Source organism: Halichoerus grypus, chromosome 8, assembly GCF_964656455.1.
Source record: "Halichoerus grypus chromosome 8, mHalGry1.hap1.1, whole genome shotgun sequence".
NCBI lineage: Eukaryota > Metazoa > Chordata > Mammalia > Carnivora > Phocidae > Halichoerus > Halichoerus grypus.
Window position 1 is genome coordinate 142,449,975 of NC_135719.1, and position 16,110 is coordinate 142,466,084.

Sequence of the window (16,110 nt, forward strand, 5' to 3'; positions counted from 1 at the left end):
CTCTCTACACTTTCAACAATCTAACTTAATGCCCACAGAGAAAATGTGCTTCACCATAAAATCTCATCCAATTTCCTCCATGCAATTTCATAAAATAATTTTTTTATTACCAGAGTTGACCAAGAACACCGTCCTTTTTCCATTTCTGCTGAAGTCTCCCCTGATCTGATAGGACAGCTCTTTAGTGAGTAGTACTGCAATAAACGTCTTCCCTGAGCCAGTGTTTAAACAGACTATGGTATTATGATCCAGAGCTGCTTCAAGCAGTTCAACCTAGAAACACAGTGGGGGAAAAAGATTATACACTTCTTATCTAAGTACAAAGTTGGGAAAATTGGATTTTGTTTTAATTCAGGAAATTTCACTGTTTTCTACAATCTCCCTCTGATAAATCTGCCAAAAAATAGACTTCCTATATCTGTACATAAGAATCATCATCACAGGCATTAAAATGCCCATTATTGTACAGCTGTGTTGTGTAAAGATGCATGGAATGATATTTATAATTTCTTTAAGAATTATTTTTGCAGGGGACAGAAAACTTCTCAAGAAGAATCTGAATGACTGAGTTTACAGGCCAGTTCATGGTTGTTCAAACCAATCTCAATTCCTACCCAGCTCATGAGGACAGACATACCCAAGTGGGTATTAAGGAGCAGTGAGGTTTTCAGAGGGAAAAAAAAATAATGAACTTCACAAATAAAACTATCAAATCAATTACCCGGCAGATGTTAGAAAAGAAAAGGACTATTAAGAACAAAAGTATTTGGAATGAGAAAATTAATCAGAAGAGGAGAGCTTGAAAAGGTAAATGGGTTTTATGTAAGTCGTGTCAACTATATGCTAATTTATTCCATTTTAGTGAAAATGCCCCAGTATTAGTGTTCTCATTAGTACCTGATATTTTCTTGGCGTATAAATGTTATCATGAATTGCTTCTTGTTGCCATGGCAGTCCAAAGAAAGGACCCATTGGTGAGGAGGCAGGGGTCATGAGCTGCAGGCCTGCCATGCTGAGGGGCTGCAAAGCAGGGCTTTTCATTCATCCAGTGCTTCTTTCATTGCATTTTGCTCTAGCACAGCTTACTACAAAAGGGAAAAAGAATACCATTACACCACCATGCAGGGTTAAGAACAAAAGAAAGCACAGAAACAAGAGAAACATAAGAATATCATTCCTATGGACCCTTTCAAACTTTTCCTATAATTGTTTTAGCTTTTTCTTGATCTAAGAGGATCATTTTAAAAAGTCAAGTGTTCTACACTCTCCAACCCAGCAATTCTACACCTAGAAACTTATCTAAACGAACTAGGCGACTACACAAAGATATAAGTACACGAACACGTATTGCTGCATTGTAACTGGAAAGCAAGAAAATGCTTTCAAATGTATTAATAAAAACATGAACTATGTAAATGATGGTACAGTTACACAATGGAATACCCTGAACCCTTGAAGAAAACCCGTATCTATATTTAGTGATACAGAACTATGCCTTTTCTGATATACCTTTAAAAAAAAATACGAACATGATGCCTTTTTAAACATATACATATATACGAAACATGTCAATATGTGCATAAATATATTTCAAACATTCTTTGTCAATTCTTTGATGCCATTATTGATAAACTTATGAGATAATGGACGGAAGGTGTTTAGCAATGTGCGTGCACATAAGAAAGATTCAAATGCCTGCCAACATTTTGTCATTTTATCCATAGCCCATAAACACACAAGGTCTTTTTCTCAGTTGACAACCTATCACAGTGGCACAGCTGACCAACTGTTTAAATATGTATCTTTAAAAAAATTACACACATCCTAGATAAATTCAGACAGTGCACCATTCTGTGAGTTTTTCATGGTACATAAGCACTCTTCTGTGTTTCATGTATGCTTTCCCAAAGATAAATTTGATTCTATAAAATGACAGACTAAACCTGAGTCTTTTTAAAACTCCTAACCTGCAGATAGAGGGTTAGAGTCTCAAACCTCACCATGACAGTCCATCAGCTTTCTGACTGCCAGCAGAATTTACTTGTCCCCCAAGAAGGTTGTCACCCTCGTACTGCTTCAGAGTGTTCACTGTTAACACTCTATGAAACTGGAAAGAAAGAAGCCCACTCTCTGTTCCTTGACAAGTGAATCTCCCAACACGTGAAATGTACAACCATGATACAGCACAGTGACTCCAACTGTCCCACCTAATCCAACAAGGAGTCTCAAGTGTAGTCTCTTTGAGGCACAGACACGATACCAAGTCCCAATTTCAGAGATTAGCTCAGCTGACAACTCAACATCCAGCTAACAGCAGTGTGATCTCAAGTAAGCGGTAGGGGGCACGGGGCTGCAGGAGCCCAGGACCTCAGCAGGGCAGGTGCCAGCGGACCAGACAGCACAACCATTCTCATGATCCTTCTCAGAGGCAGACGGCAAGCCAAGGACTCCAGAGTCCACTCTGACAGCTACCAACTCTGTTCTTCATGAGACACAAGTGCTCTTTCTCTACTCAACCAAAGCCCCAACAGCCATCTTTTTACCCCACACTTGGCGTTCACTTTGCCCAACTCCTCAGGCCCACTGGTCGCACACCCTCAGGTTCATGACTCAAGCTTTTTACTCTATAGGGCTGCCCAGAACGCGGAGTTAAACCCACTTTACCTTCCGGAAACGCAGCAGGTCATTCTGGAGGCCCATGGTTGACACTGCAGGCACTTCCCACCTGACTACCATCCTTGTGATACCTCTCGACATCTTCGTTACTATAGGCTGCCTACAGGAATTATTTATGCCCAAGCCTGACCCGCTCACTTTTCATCCAAGCCAAATACTAATCCAAGACCAATCCAAAACATGGCGCGAAAGGTGTCAGGAAGTAAGCCTAAATCCTGGTAGCTGAAGAGAATAAAGCAGGAAGAAGGCAGCAATGTAAATCCCCAAATACCTCTTCCTCCACCTCCAAACACCACGTACAGCCAGGAACCCACAAGCACCCCTCTCCTCCTGCGACTGTCACCTGTCCACCACTACTTCTCATAGGGATAACAGTGGGAATAATAATAATTAATTACTCCAGAGAGACAGTCTAAAAAAGACTATTTAAAAAATAGTCTGTTTTTTAAAAGGGAATCTATAGTCTTCAAAACTGCATAAAATACAAAGAAAAACTACAGGTATGTTCCAGATTAAAGAGGACTACAAAGAGATACAACAGCTAAATGCAGTGAGTGATCTCAGACTGGGTCCTGGACTGCAGGACAACACCAGAAATGGCCTCACAGAGCCCCTGATAAAACTGTTCAAGTCACTGAAGCTGATAACTGCACTATGGCTGTTTAACAAAGTATCTTTATTCCTAAGAAATATACCCCAAAGCCTCTAGGGGTAAAGCGCCATGAGTGTACGCAACTTATTCTCAAATGGGTCAGAAAAAGAAACCACATACAGGTAGAGAAGTGTGCAACCGGTAAAGCAAATGGGGCAAAGCACGTATTCTTTGTCCTATGCTTACTCTTTTAACTTTACCATACGTTTGAAATTATTTCCCAGTAAAGATTTTTAAAAAGTAAATAAACAAAAATGACTGGTTGGACTGGGATTTCCTTGCATGCGGGAGCTATACGTCTCACACACTTGGGTCACCCACTGTACCAAACCACACCGAGAACATGGCAAACAAGCAGGGCAGCTTTGTAGAATGAAAAGTGTCATAAAAACCTTCCAACGGGTTGGCTCAGTCCATTAAGCATCTGCCTTCGGCTCAGGTCATGATCTCAGGGTCCTGGGATCGAGCCCCACATCAGGCTCCCTGCTCAGCGGGGAGCCTGCTTCTCCCTCTCCCCCTGCTCGTGCTCTCTCTCTCAAATAAATAAAATCTTAAAAAAAAAAAAAAAAGATTTCCAACAGCTTCTGTCTGCCTTTCCAATTTTATGTCATCTTGCACATGTGTGCACAGAGACACACAAGTACACACCTGATTCTTCACCAGCACACGTGCTCCCTAAGAGCAAGATGCAGGTCGCATTTTCTGTAGCTCTTCAATTTCCTGCTACAGTGTACCGTATATACGTTTACGTAAATATCTGATAAACTCAACAAGAGATTCATGAGTGTCACACAACAACGTATAGAACAGAATCATCACAGTCCAAAAGCTATTTCTCTATGTTTTGGAAATCCACACCCTCTCCGTTTCTACTCGAGGTGAGGGCAGGGGGTGGGGGGTGATGGGCAGGAGAGGACCTGCAAGGAAATGGAGGACAGCGGTTGAACCCTCTCAATGAACTTCTCCATAAGGTCGGAACAGCTAAGTTAATCCTCCTTCATTTCCTATACAGTGGCTGGCCCCAGAGTTAGGGAACACAAACCCAAGATGAAAAAATTCAAAAGGTAATCCAATAATGTGAAAACAGAAAAATCTACAATTATGCCAATTTTTATTTTCTTTGACATGTTTAAATAGATTTTTTTTTCTTAACTTGGTCGTAATGAAAAGTTCTGAATCCCTGGGTCAGTAGAAGTCCTGTAGTCTCACAGATGAACTGACTATTGGTTAGCTGCTTTCCCAGAGCCAACAGACAACTCCCCGTGACTGTTTTTCAATCACAGATTTTAACTGTCTGGCCAGACAATTTACATTCATGAAATCCGTGCAGTTGTTTCATAACTTCCATATATTATTCGCTCAGAAATAATGGAGGAAAACACACGAATAAACTCTCTTCCTCTTTCCAAATATGATAAATCACAGATTTACCGTTTTAATGTTTGAGATCTCTGTGTTGCTGTTGTCTGAACTGCATTTTGACATTGTGATAGCAGTTTATTGGAAAATCACAGCATGCTCAAGCTTCTGCTCTAAAAATAAATGCAAAAATAGCCAAATGTAAGATTCCTGTACTTAAATGGAATATAAACACATCTATAAGAAACCCCTATTGATATGAAGAGTTAAATACAAGGCCATTATTTTGTATTAAATTTTAAACAAAAGACATTTGGGTTATTTTAGAATACAAAGTCTTACTCTCTAAAACAACAAGAGAATGAGCTGCAACAATAGCACGCCTAATTCCTAGAGATCCGGGGGGAAAAAAAAGTTAGAGGCAAGTCCAAGAAAAGATTTCAAAATGAATACAAGAAAATCTAAAGATAGTGGCTAGGATAAGGGGGGGGGGGGGAAGTAGAAGAAGACAAGTATGTGTTATTTCCTAAATTCACATACACAAAAGAAAGAAAGATCACCAGAAGAGGCACTTGGTTAAGAAATCCAAATCACCTCGATACATGTATGCAATTGGTCAGTAATTTCAATTTCTCAAAATGGAATTAAAAACCCCACAGTTAAATCCACACCATAAACTCTTTTACGGAATTCATTCACGAATAAAAGAATTCAGAACACAGTTCAACAATGTTGTTATAAAGAAATATAAACTTAGTGTGGTTCTCCTCAGAGATGATAAATCAAAAACAAGGGAAGCGTAAAGTATTGAGATGGAAAGCTTAATTTCATCACCAGGTGTTGATCTGGTTAGACGTGACCCCGACTCTTGCTTGTGCTCATTACGCTCGACGGCAGGGCCTTCACTACCAGCAGCCTGGGGAAAGCAACTGTCACACATGTCTCTGTCTCGTCTCGGTGCGAGGACATGTGAGCACAGGTCACACTTTCCCATTTCAAAGACAAGTTTGGTTTGCTAGAAGGTTAACAAGGCAGAATGGGGAAACCTTAGCACTATTTTAGTATGTACATATTTACCTCAAAATGCTGATTCTAAGTTCTTTCAGTTTCCAAGTCTGTATTAATTCATACCCTAGGTAACCTAAAAGCAATCAGAGAGAGTATTTTAGAACATAAAACTCATTTTTAAAAACCAACTTTAAGAAAATTCCTATTTGACAAAATTTTCACATTTAACTTATCAGAATAAGATTCCCAATAACTTCTTTTTCTACTCAAAGTCAAGAAAATAGTACATGCCTCCAAGAGCTGCCTTTAAAATTAGTATTTATTATGTTCTAATACAACTGAAAATGTTTGAAAGTTGTTAGTACAATCCAATCAGATATAAGGGAGAATTCTTGAAAGTAAATTACATTTTCCCCCAGTAAAATCTGGCTTTAGAACTCCTTGAACACTATGTAAGTCAGTACCATGCTTCACGTGAGCAGATGTTCCCTCTCCTGGTGTCAGTCGTGTTTCTAAAGCTATCTCATACTTTGATGCTTAATTCCATTCTATACTGTCACCTAGTCAGATGCAAACTCAAGACACCAACATGGCCTGATGTGTCATGCCCTACACTGTTCAAATTCACATTCACGTCTTTTCTAGAAACACCGTAACTAAAATAAGGACACTGATAATCCTTTAAAGTTCAATGCAATTCCACTATTACAAAACTACTGCTGAGTTATCCAAATTATTTCCCTAGACTATTCTGTATAAAGATACGTCAGAGGGTTAACACGCCAAGTACAATGACAACTTGTTTTATGTTCATTAATACAAAACCAATAGGTCAAGTTTTCTCATTTTAATTGATGATTGTAACTTAAATTACAAACATGCAAACTCCTATTTGATAAGCCCCTTTAAGATAACTGAAAAAGATGTGCCCCATCCCAGACACTCAGCCAATTTTTAGTACAAACCAATAAACTTCACCCACATTGGCATTTAAATCCAATACCTGGCTGTAGCCCTTCGGACAAAAGCTTGTAACAACAGACAGCTTAACCCTGCTCATCTGAAGTCTAAAAGCATCTAGAGCTTCTTGGTACACATTTCCAAAACGGGCAACAAAACTCCCAACTCAAGTCATTTTATTATAAAACATCACAGATGCTGATATTATTAACTTTACAGGTATCACTGTCCAGATTTCCTTCCTACTGTCATGAAGCCCAAGCAGGACTACCATAAAGTCCCACGGTGAACAAAAGACAAAACACACACACACACAACAGTAATACCATGACATTAAAACAGTGTCAAAAGTACTTCTGTGAGCTAACAGATAAAACTAAGAAATGTTTGAAAAGCCTTTAGTTCCTAGTAACAAATATGCTATGGAGATCTAGGGCATTATTTTAACCAACCAAGCCTAAAACCACTAAAGGAGTCCTTGGCTATAGATGCAAACAGGTTTATACAATTATTGGCATAGAGGCAAATTAAAAATAAGAGGCTTAATTCTCCCAGTCGATAATAAAGGGAAAAGCCTCCTTCCCCCTCCCTTTTGTTCACAATTTCTCAATACTCTCCAGATGTAAGTGAATCTTTTTAAAAGCTAAATAGCCTCTAGCCAGTCTCACATCTCAGGAATGTCTCCCTAAAGACCTGAAAGCCATCCCTGAAACATAATCATCAAGAAAGACAATGCCCAATCTCCCAGTTTCCTATGAAGAGGCAGGCCTAATAATGTCACTTGACTCCAAACCGCAAAACCTACCTCCAGTCATAAAGATGTGAGGAAATGAGCAATTCTACCTTGAAAAACATGGATGTCAAGTGTCTAACCAATTAGCTATACAAAAGAGTACGGTTTCTTTCTGTCTTTGGAGTCTCTTTAGTGGACAGCCTGTGATGCACATCACCACATTGGTTTAATGCTTACCGAGTAATAAAACTGTTTTCTTCCCTCTACCTTTGTGGATAGGTTTTCTGCGTGGGGAGGAGATTCTGTTTTTAATTACATTTCCTCAAGACTGGCTTAAAAAAAAAAAGAGGCATAAAATATATCCTCAAATAATATTCGTGCCAAATAACAAATTTCCATTTCTTGGAATTTGAATACTGGAGAAATCTTAAAATATGCTACCCAACTACACTGGGGAGACGAGCTTTTAAAACAGAAGATGGAGCTAAGTGTGCAAACACTTAACTACATTAAAAAGGAATCTGCACACGGAAAGGATCCAAGTTGTTTAAAAACTACTCCCACCAGCCTTCCTTTTCTAAATTAAAGCTGGAGCAGGAGGAGTCTCAGCTGTTTTTGCCTTCAGAAGCCAAGGTGATGCCCTCACTCCTTAGTACTTTCTCACACACAGTCACCCCTCAGAGGCCCGCCATGTAGGAGGGGCACAGAGGAAGGCCACCGGGGATCTGGAAAGCAAACTCTTTTCTTCTTCTTCCTTTTTTTTTTTTTTTTTTTTTTTAAAGAATCTTTCATTTAAAAATCATCTGAAAACCAGCAAGGGCTCCAGTGTCAAGACCACGGCTTATCAGGCTACCTCTAAGGTGGTTTCCTTGCCCGCAAAATAACCCCTGGCTATTATAAGAATTCAGTAAGATCATGTATGTTAAGCTTGGAAGAAAAAAAGTTCTCGCAACACAGGAAACGCTCAATATATGGTAGTATTTACAAAACCACCCTCCCATCTCTATCTAGAACCTTTGTTTTCAAGCAATTCGTAAGACTTTAAGAAACTTATTAAAGAAAATCTAAAATGCTCTATTAATCCTAAAATTCGACACAGAAAATGCATTATCATATACATTTAAAGTATACAAGATTTTATACAGTATTTTTAACCAGATGAACCTGAAAACCACAAACTACGAACTACCTAGTCATCATGAATTTACAGTAGAATGAAAATCAAACATTTAAATCACAAAATACAGTATACAATGTGAAATAAAATTAAATAGCTTTGTGTCCACTAGTTCTCTTTTAAAAGCAAAAACCAAAAAATACTAAACGCTACTTCTGTTTGCCTCCACAAACATCACTGAAAACATTACTTCACTTAAACTATTTCTTAGGCAACAAAATGGTACACGACGGGTAAGAAATCATCATCATCAAATGGATAAAGTCTGAAAATATAAAAATACCCAAAAAAAGGAAATAACCAAAATATCCATGGTATATAAAAGTATTAAGGATTTCAAGGATTTCTCAACTACCATTTGGTGAATATAGACTATGAAAAGACTAAGGTGGAACAAAAGATTGAAAGACCAAAGAGAAAAGAAAATAATTTCAAGAATTTAAACACTGGTATCTTCAGATAATGAAATACACAGCACAAGAGAAATATTTCCATTTTTACTTTTAATTGACAGGTAGGGGCTAAGGATAGGCTGCCCCAAGATGGGCCACTTTTGCATGGAGATTCTTTTGAGCTGAAGGCAATCGAGACCCTGTGGGATCAAAAGAAACTTCTGCCCCTCCATTAAGCACATAAAAGAATCTAAATCAAGGGTCTTTCCCGGAATAAGGGTTACTAGCAGAGATCAATTTTATTTAAGTGACCTATCTGCATGGCAGGGCAAACATCTAATTACCAAACATCTGCTCTTCTCCTTATGGCCCCGTGAAGTGTTTTCCTTTCCTCTGCAGTCCCAGACCCCTCACCCTTCCCCTTAGTTCTGGATGACCTACAGACCTCTCACTATGCCTTCCTGTCTTTGGAATGTCCATGTCTGCGTGGATTCCCTGTATGTACACTATTACATTTGATTTTCTCCTGTTAATCTCTTTCAGCCAGTTTGAGTCTCAGCCCAGTTAGAAGGACCTTGAAGAGGACAGGAATTCTTGCTCCCCGACAGTTACATCTGACATTATTAATTTAAAATCCTTGCATATTAATCTATCCTAAAATATTAATACACACACCAAAAAACCTCATACAGAAACGCTCCCTTCATCATTACCATTTATAAATAGCAAAAAGTGCTCCATGTCTAACACTGAATGAGGGAATGGTGTGGTAAACTGTGGTTCATTTTACATGATACAATTCAACTCAACCATTAAAAATGATGACAGTTTATAATGAACAAAAATGCTCAAGGTACAGCATACAATGAAAAAAGAAGCAGAGCATTTTTATTTACAGGAAGACCATGACTAAGTCAAGTTAAAAACTAAACATAAGAAGAAAAGGAGGAATGGAGAGAGAGAAAATTCACCCCAAAATTGAGGATGGGATTGGATTATTGCCATGAGCCATTTCTTTTTCCTTAAAATTTTCTGCATTCTAAAATTTCCTACTATTTGAAAAATTTATTACATTTAGAATTGGAAAACAAATTTTCATACTAAGGATGATTTGTAAGAAGACAATTAGAGAGAAATGATTCTGGGGGCACCTAGCTGGCTCAGTTGATGGAGCATGCCACTCTTGATCTCACGGTTGTGAGTTTGAGCCCCACGTTGGTGTAGAGATTACTTAAATAAATAAATAAATCTAGAGAGAAATGATTCTGTTTTAGGTTAAAAATAAACCAACAAAGAAAACAAAAAACAGAAAAAAATTTTTTTAAACTTCTCCCTTAAGCCATTAAATGTGGTTAAAACTTACCCCAGTTTCTATGACTTAAACCACAAATGCACTAGCCTTCTTTTCTTGCACTATTCTATGACCCGAATAAATTTCTGGGTTTCTGTAAATCTGTAACAAACATATTATGTTTACATTTCAATGTCATTATGCCTAAAATTAGATTTACCCAAAACTGAAACTGAATACAGGTCAAACAGCATTTTAACAAGTATCATCCATCAAAATCTCCATATAAAAAGTATCTCTAGGCTGCCAGCCAATGGCCCATGTACTTCGAATACTTCTTAAAAAGACAACATTCCCACACACCAAAATGGCACCCAGAACCATCCCTCCCCTTCACGTTGCCTCCTACGCATTTACCCTTCCATTTCGTTTCAAAAGAGGCAAACACTTAATACACCACTAACTTTCAAAGTGAGTTTTAAGGTTAATGTTTGATTCCAAGTTTCTGTACTTTACTCAACAAAAACATTGTTCAACAAATGCTAGAATGTACTCAATTCATGACCACCTTCTAGCCTATCTTTTATATACCCCATAAGAACATCCATGAAGGGAAAAAAGGCCATAATTTTCTCTGTTAAGCTGTTTTAACACAATATAATGCATGTATATTTTCATACTAAAGAGAGTTTAGTCTTGAGACAAAATAAGTCTGAGAGACTGCTGAATATGATGAGTCTGGAAAACAAACATATTAAAAGTTCCGGGCAAGGAGTGAAGCGCCACACTGTAGCTCTGTGCAGAATACCCAACCACTCATGTTTTATCTGCTTTCCCTAGAGTGCTGTGACAAGTATAGCCCAACCTTCACATGGTGCCCCCACCTGCCACTTACCCCCTCCCCCAAGAATCTAAAAACCTCTATTATTTGACTTCCCTCTCATGCAACACACAGGGGCTATTTGTACCACCCAAATCAGGGCTTATCTGTATCTTCTGTCCCATATTAGGTATTATTGTTATTGCTATTTCCCCCACAAATTGTTAAGATTTTTCAAAAGAACGATAACCTCATATTTGACTTACATAGAACTGAAGGAAAGCTGGAGATATCCATAAATATGGATATTTAACTCTATGTTCAGTATAAACCTTATTGATCTACTCTTAAATTAATACATATCTTTTTGTAGGTCAAATAAAAAATTCAATTTAGATACTTCTTACTTTTAAAAGACTTGAAACAACCCAAATTATTTTAACAAGTTTAAGACCCCCGTCATTGCCCCGTTCTCCAACAAAGAAAAGTTCAGGGCTGATCTGAAACCACCAAAGCTAGAGAGGCATCCATTGCACAATGATAATTCTGACCGCATCCCAGCTATACCCATCCCTCCTGCCTCAGCCTCCCAGAACTCCCAACCTCTGCAAAATCTTCAGCATTAATGTAATCTGATCTGATACAAACCTTGAAAATGTTCCACCAACAATGTACAGTTCTAAAGTTACAATATAACTGGGAAAACCCAAAGACTCATTTTAGAAACAGTGTTTTATTAGGTTTAAAATTCAGATAAAATTCTGGGGCACCTGGGTGGCTCAGTCTTTAAGCGCCTGCCTTTGGCTCAGATCATGATCCCTGGGTCCTGGGATCGAGTCCGCATCGCATCAGGCTCCCTGCTCAGTGGGAAGTCTGCTTCTCCCTCTCCCACTCCCCCTGCTTGTGTTCCCTCTCTCTCTGTGTCTCTCTCCGTCAAATAAATAAATAAAATCTTAAAAAAAAAAAATCAGATAAAATTCTATTCAATGTCAACTAATAAATGTAGGAGCAATGACAGAAAAATCACCATTTTTAAACATCACATTAGTAACTGGGGCAAGAGTCATTAATGGATGCTAAAACTATTGGGTGAAGTTTACAAAAGAATATTTACATCACCTCAAAGTATCTCTGCACAGATTCCCTACAAATCCTCACAAAAACTGATATATTCACACTGGGAAAACCTGACAGATACCACCCTCCACCAAAGTGACCTCACCAATACTGGGACTAACTGACATCTATCTCCTAAATGTGATAAACTGAGAAGGAAATATCAGTTACGTAGTTTTCCTGCCAAAAGTGAGAACCCTGAATCTAACCATGAGTTAGCATAAAAACCAAATCTGAGATGCATTTTACAAAACAACTGGCTCGTGTTCCTCAAAAATGTCAGTTATCATAAAAGCTAAAAGCTGAGAAGTGATTCCAGATTACAAGAGTAAACAAACAAGACAAACGCAATGCACATTCCTGGACTGAATCCTCTATCAGAAAAAGAACACTGCTATGAAGGACATGACCAGGATGAAGGGTGATCAGAATAGGCCACCTGAAAATATGCTGCCGTGGCATAAGGATTACTCCTTGCTGAAGGCAACAGAGAAATAGCAGATAAAGGAGGAATTCTTTGCCCTTTCCCTTCCTGCCTAAAAGCAGGACATAAATGTCGCTTTGTGAGTGTCCCTCCTCCCCACTCCAGTACCAGGAAGAGGAGACGATAATTATCACTAAAGACGGCACTGACTTGCATCCGCACAAACCTTGCCAAAATAACCCCTATTATTTTCCATCACCTATTCACCTTCCCACAATTTACCACCCCTAGAAGCCCAAACTCCCCCATTCCTGTGTCTTGTCACTTGTCTACAATATATGGCCCTTTATTAAAATGGTATATAAACTGTCGAGTCTAATCACTTCCTTGGGCTTTCACTCCTTCTGGGTGAATCTCCAGCGTGCACACAAAATAAATCTTTTCTCTTGTTAATCTATCCTTTGTGAATTTAATTCACAGGCTCCACCCACTCAGAGCACAGAGGAAAACCTTTTTTCCTCCCCCTACAGGGACACCGGTGAAATTTAACTATCATCATCAATGAATGCTAAATTCTCTGAATTCAGTAACTATATTGTGATCATGTAAGAAAATGCTCTCGTTCTTAGAAAATAGAACCTTGAAAGTATTCAGTAGTGAAGAGCATAATGCCTGCTACTTATTCTAAAAAGGTTCAGAAAAATAAAAACAATATACAGGGAGAGAGGGAGAGAGAAAGAGAGAGAACACACAAATGTGGCAAAATGTTAACTACTGATAAATGTAGGTATCGATACGGGAATTCTTTATACTATTCCTACAACTCATAAGTTTGAAAATATTTTAAAACAAAGTTAAAAATAAAACTCTACTAAAAACTGATACGTATGTTTGACTATCAGAACACAGAAAAATGGAAATTGTCCAATTGTATTTCTGGGTAGTCTAAAAAGTAATATTTAAGGTGATTTTCCCCACTTAAAAGAGCTTTGTTTAACTACTGCCCCTTAAATGATTCATTCATTCAACAAATATTTATTGAGCAAGACATACATACTGCAAACCTGTATTCTGGAGAAGGTGAGAACCGGACTGGAGGTCAGTTCTGAAGGAGGAGCAGTAACAACCCCAGTCAGGGAGGGGACAGTAACAGGGCATCATGGGAGTGAGGAGCCAGCATGTGGAGAAGCACCACAAGGAAACCAGGCAAGTCAAGTTGCAGAAATTACAAGCAGTGCGCCGACACACTCGTCCCACACGAGAGTGGCAAAACAGTGCAACAGGTTAAGGTAAGGCAGAGCTACATCCTAAAGGACCTTAATATATAGCTCCACAGGGATCTGAATCTCATCCTGGGGAATTCAAGCAAGATTTGGGCCTCTGCTTTTCTATTCTCAGCATACGCCAAGGGCTCTCCGCTAGCTCATCTCGGCCGAGAACAAATCTCTATACAAGGTCCAGAGACAGGAACAGTGCAAGACAATACAACAAGAGACTTCTGAAATTTCCTCTCTCTATTAGAGAAGACATTCCTGGTTATAATCACTGGATTATACTGGAACTTCCCCTATTTGCACACTGAAAGTCCCCTGTTCCAGGCACTATCCACCCACTTATCCCAACCCTGGAGGAACCAGGATGGTTGGTCACCCTATCTCCACCTACGATTCTCTATCCTTGGCAGCCGATTGCCCATTTCCACTTGGAGAAAGATCCACATTTAGCTACCAAGGGAACTTGGGGCTGTTCCAAAAACTGAACTAATCTAATAAGAAAGATGAAGATTCATTACTGCTAAATATAATTTCAAAAAATACATCCACTACAGGAATTAGAGAGAGGTTTCAAAAAAAGAGAAGCAGCATCAGAATAAACGCAGCCTCCTAAGGTAAGCACCCTTGTTTCGCTCGATTATGTCACATTTAAACCCAGTACACACACACCACAGAAAGAATCCAGATGAGAGAGGAAAAGCGGGCTCCAAAGTCAGAGTGGTGACGGAAGCCTTTTGTGAGCTACAAGATCTTGGGCAAATGACCTTGTCTGCCTTTCTGCCTCAGCCTCATTTCTACCATAGGACCCGTGAAGATGTCAGCATCTGGCTCCTCTCCCTCCCCTACACAATCCCACAATATACACAATGAATTCATTGCTAAGTCAAATATGCAAATCACTAAAAAGATAGGCCTGATGTTGGGTGTGAAAAAAGAGAACTTTGTGTACTGGAGGGAGGGAGGGGGTGAGATGCTGCAAGAGCCCCACTGAAGAATACTCGGCTTGGAGGACAATTAAGAGCATGTGACATTACTGACCTATTCTGGGACTCCAAAGAATGGGAAAGGAGTAGGAACCAAAACTACGACTGCAGGCTCATATCTTCCAGGGTATTTAGAACCCTCTGAAAGAAAGAAAGAAAGAAAGAAAGAAAGAAACACAGGGAAGAATCCATACTAGACCAAAGGCCCAAACTGGCAGCTACCATATCCTGCAAAGCCAGGGTATTATTAACATCCTACACTGCCTGAACACGAGCAAAGCCACTAGGACACCCAATGTGGTTCGGAATTCTCCACATCTGCTTATACCTTATTGCATGGATAAAGTCCAGCACCTGTAAGGGACCTGCACCATAAGTAAACCCTCTGAATGACGATGGACAATGTGATACACACAATACGAAAGCTAAAAGCATAAGTAAATATTTGTCACTTGTCAGACCCAAGCTCTTGCCCAGGACTACCAATAAGCACCAGCCCCAGAAAAAAAAGGAAGTGATTAAAAACAAAAGAAGAGTACTAATGGAGCTCAAAGCAGCGCGTAACCAGGTATGGGGAAAACATGAATCAAACCAGTATAGCAAGATGGCTTAAAACTTTGAACGGATTCCCCCGGCACTTAGGCTAAAATCCAAAATCCTTACTATGTATGGCCCTGCATCTCTCTCTAACTGGGGCCTGTCTAACTCTGCCACCTCCCCGCAGCCATAAGGACCTCTCAGCACCTCCACCAACTCTTTCCTACCCCAGAGCCTTTGCACATACCATCCCCCAGCTAACTGCCCCTCAACCTGTAGGTCTCATCACCAGTGCCACTTTTTCAGAAAATCATCAGTTTCAGTGAAAAGACAGCATATCTGTACATCCAGAACCAACTGGGGTGCCAGGCACAAGCAGGATGTTTTTGAATAAATGAATAAATGCTGACATTTCTCACCACTAATAAGCAATACTTAGAGATTAATTGAATACTGACTGCCCCACTCCCAAAGAGTTATTAAGATACTATTATTTCACACTTTAACCACTTATTTTTATTTTTACTATCTCTTAGAAATAATCTTGCAAAGAACAACCAAGAACATGTTAAATTATAATTCACTAGTCAAATTAATCCAAAACGAATCCAAGACTTTAGAAAACAATTAATCCAAAATAGAGCAAAGTTAAAAATTTAGCTCCAAGGGGCACCTGGATGGCTCAGTTGGTTAAGCATCCAACTCTTG

General features: G+C 39.1%; 1 protein-coding gene across 1 annotated transcript in view; it reads right to left on the reverse strand.

The window, feature by feature from the left end:
- The window catches only part of DICER1 (dicer 1, ribonuclease III), a 71,810-nt gene that overhangs the window by 44,549 nt on the left and 11,151 nt on the right, over positions 1-16,110 (reverse strand). The window contains 5 exon segments of the mRNA XM_036095605.2: positions 111-273; positions 898-1,017; positions 1,019-1,085; positions 4,760-4,860; positions 5,765-5,828. Of these exon segments, the coding sequence (XP_035951498.2) occupies positions 111-273; positions 898-1,017; positions 1,019-1,045 (310 nt within the window). The 5' untranslated portion in view covers positions 1,046-1,085; positions 4,760-4,860; positions 5,765-5,828.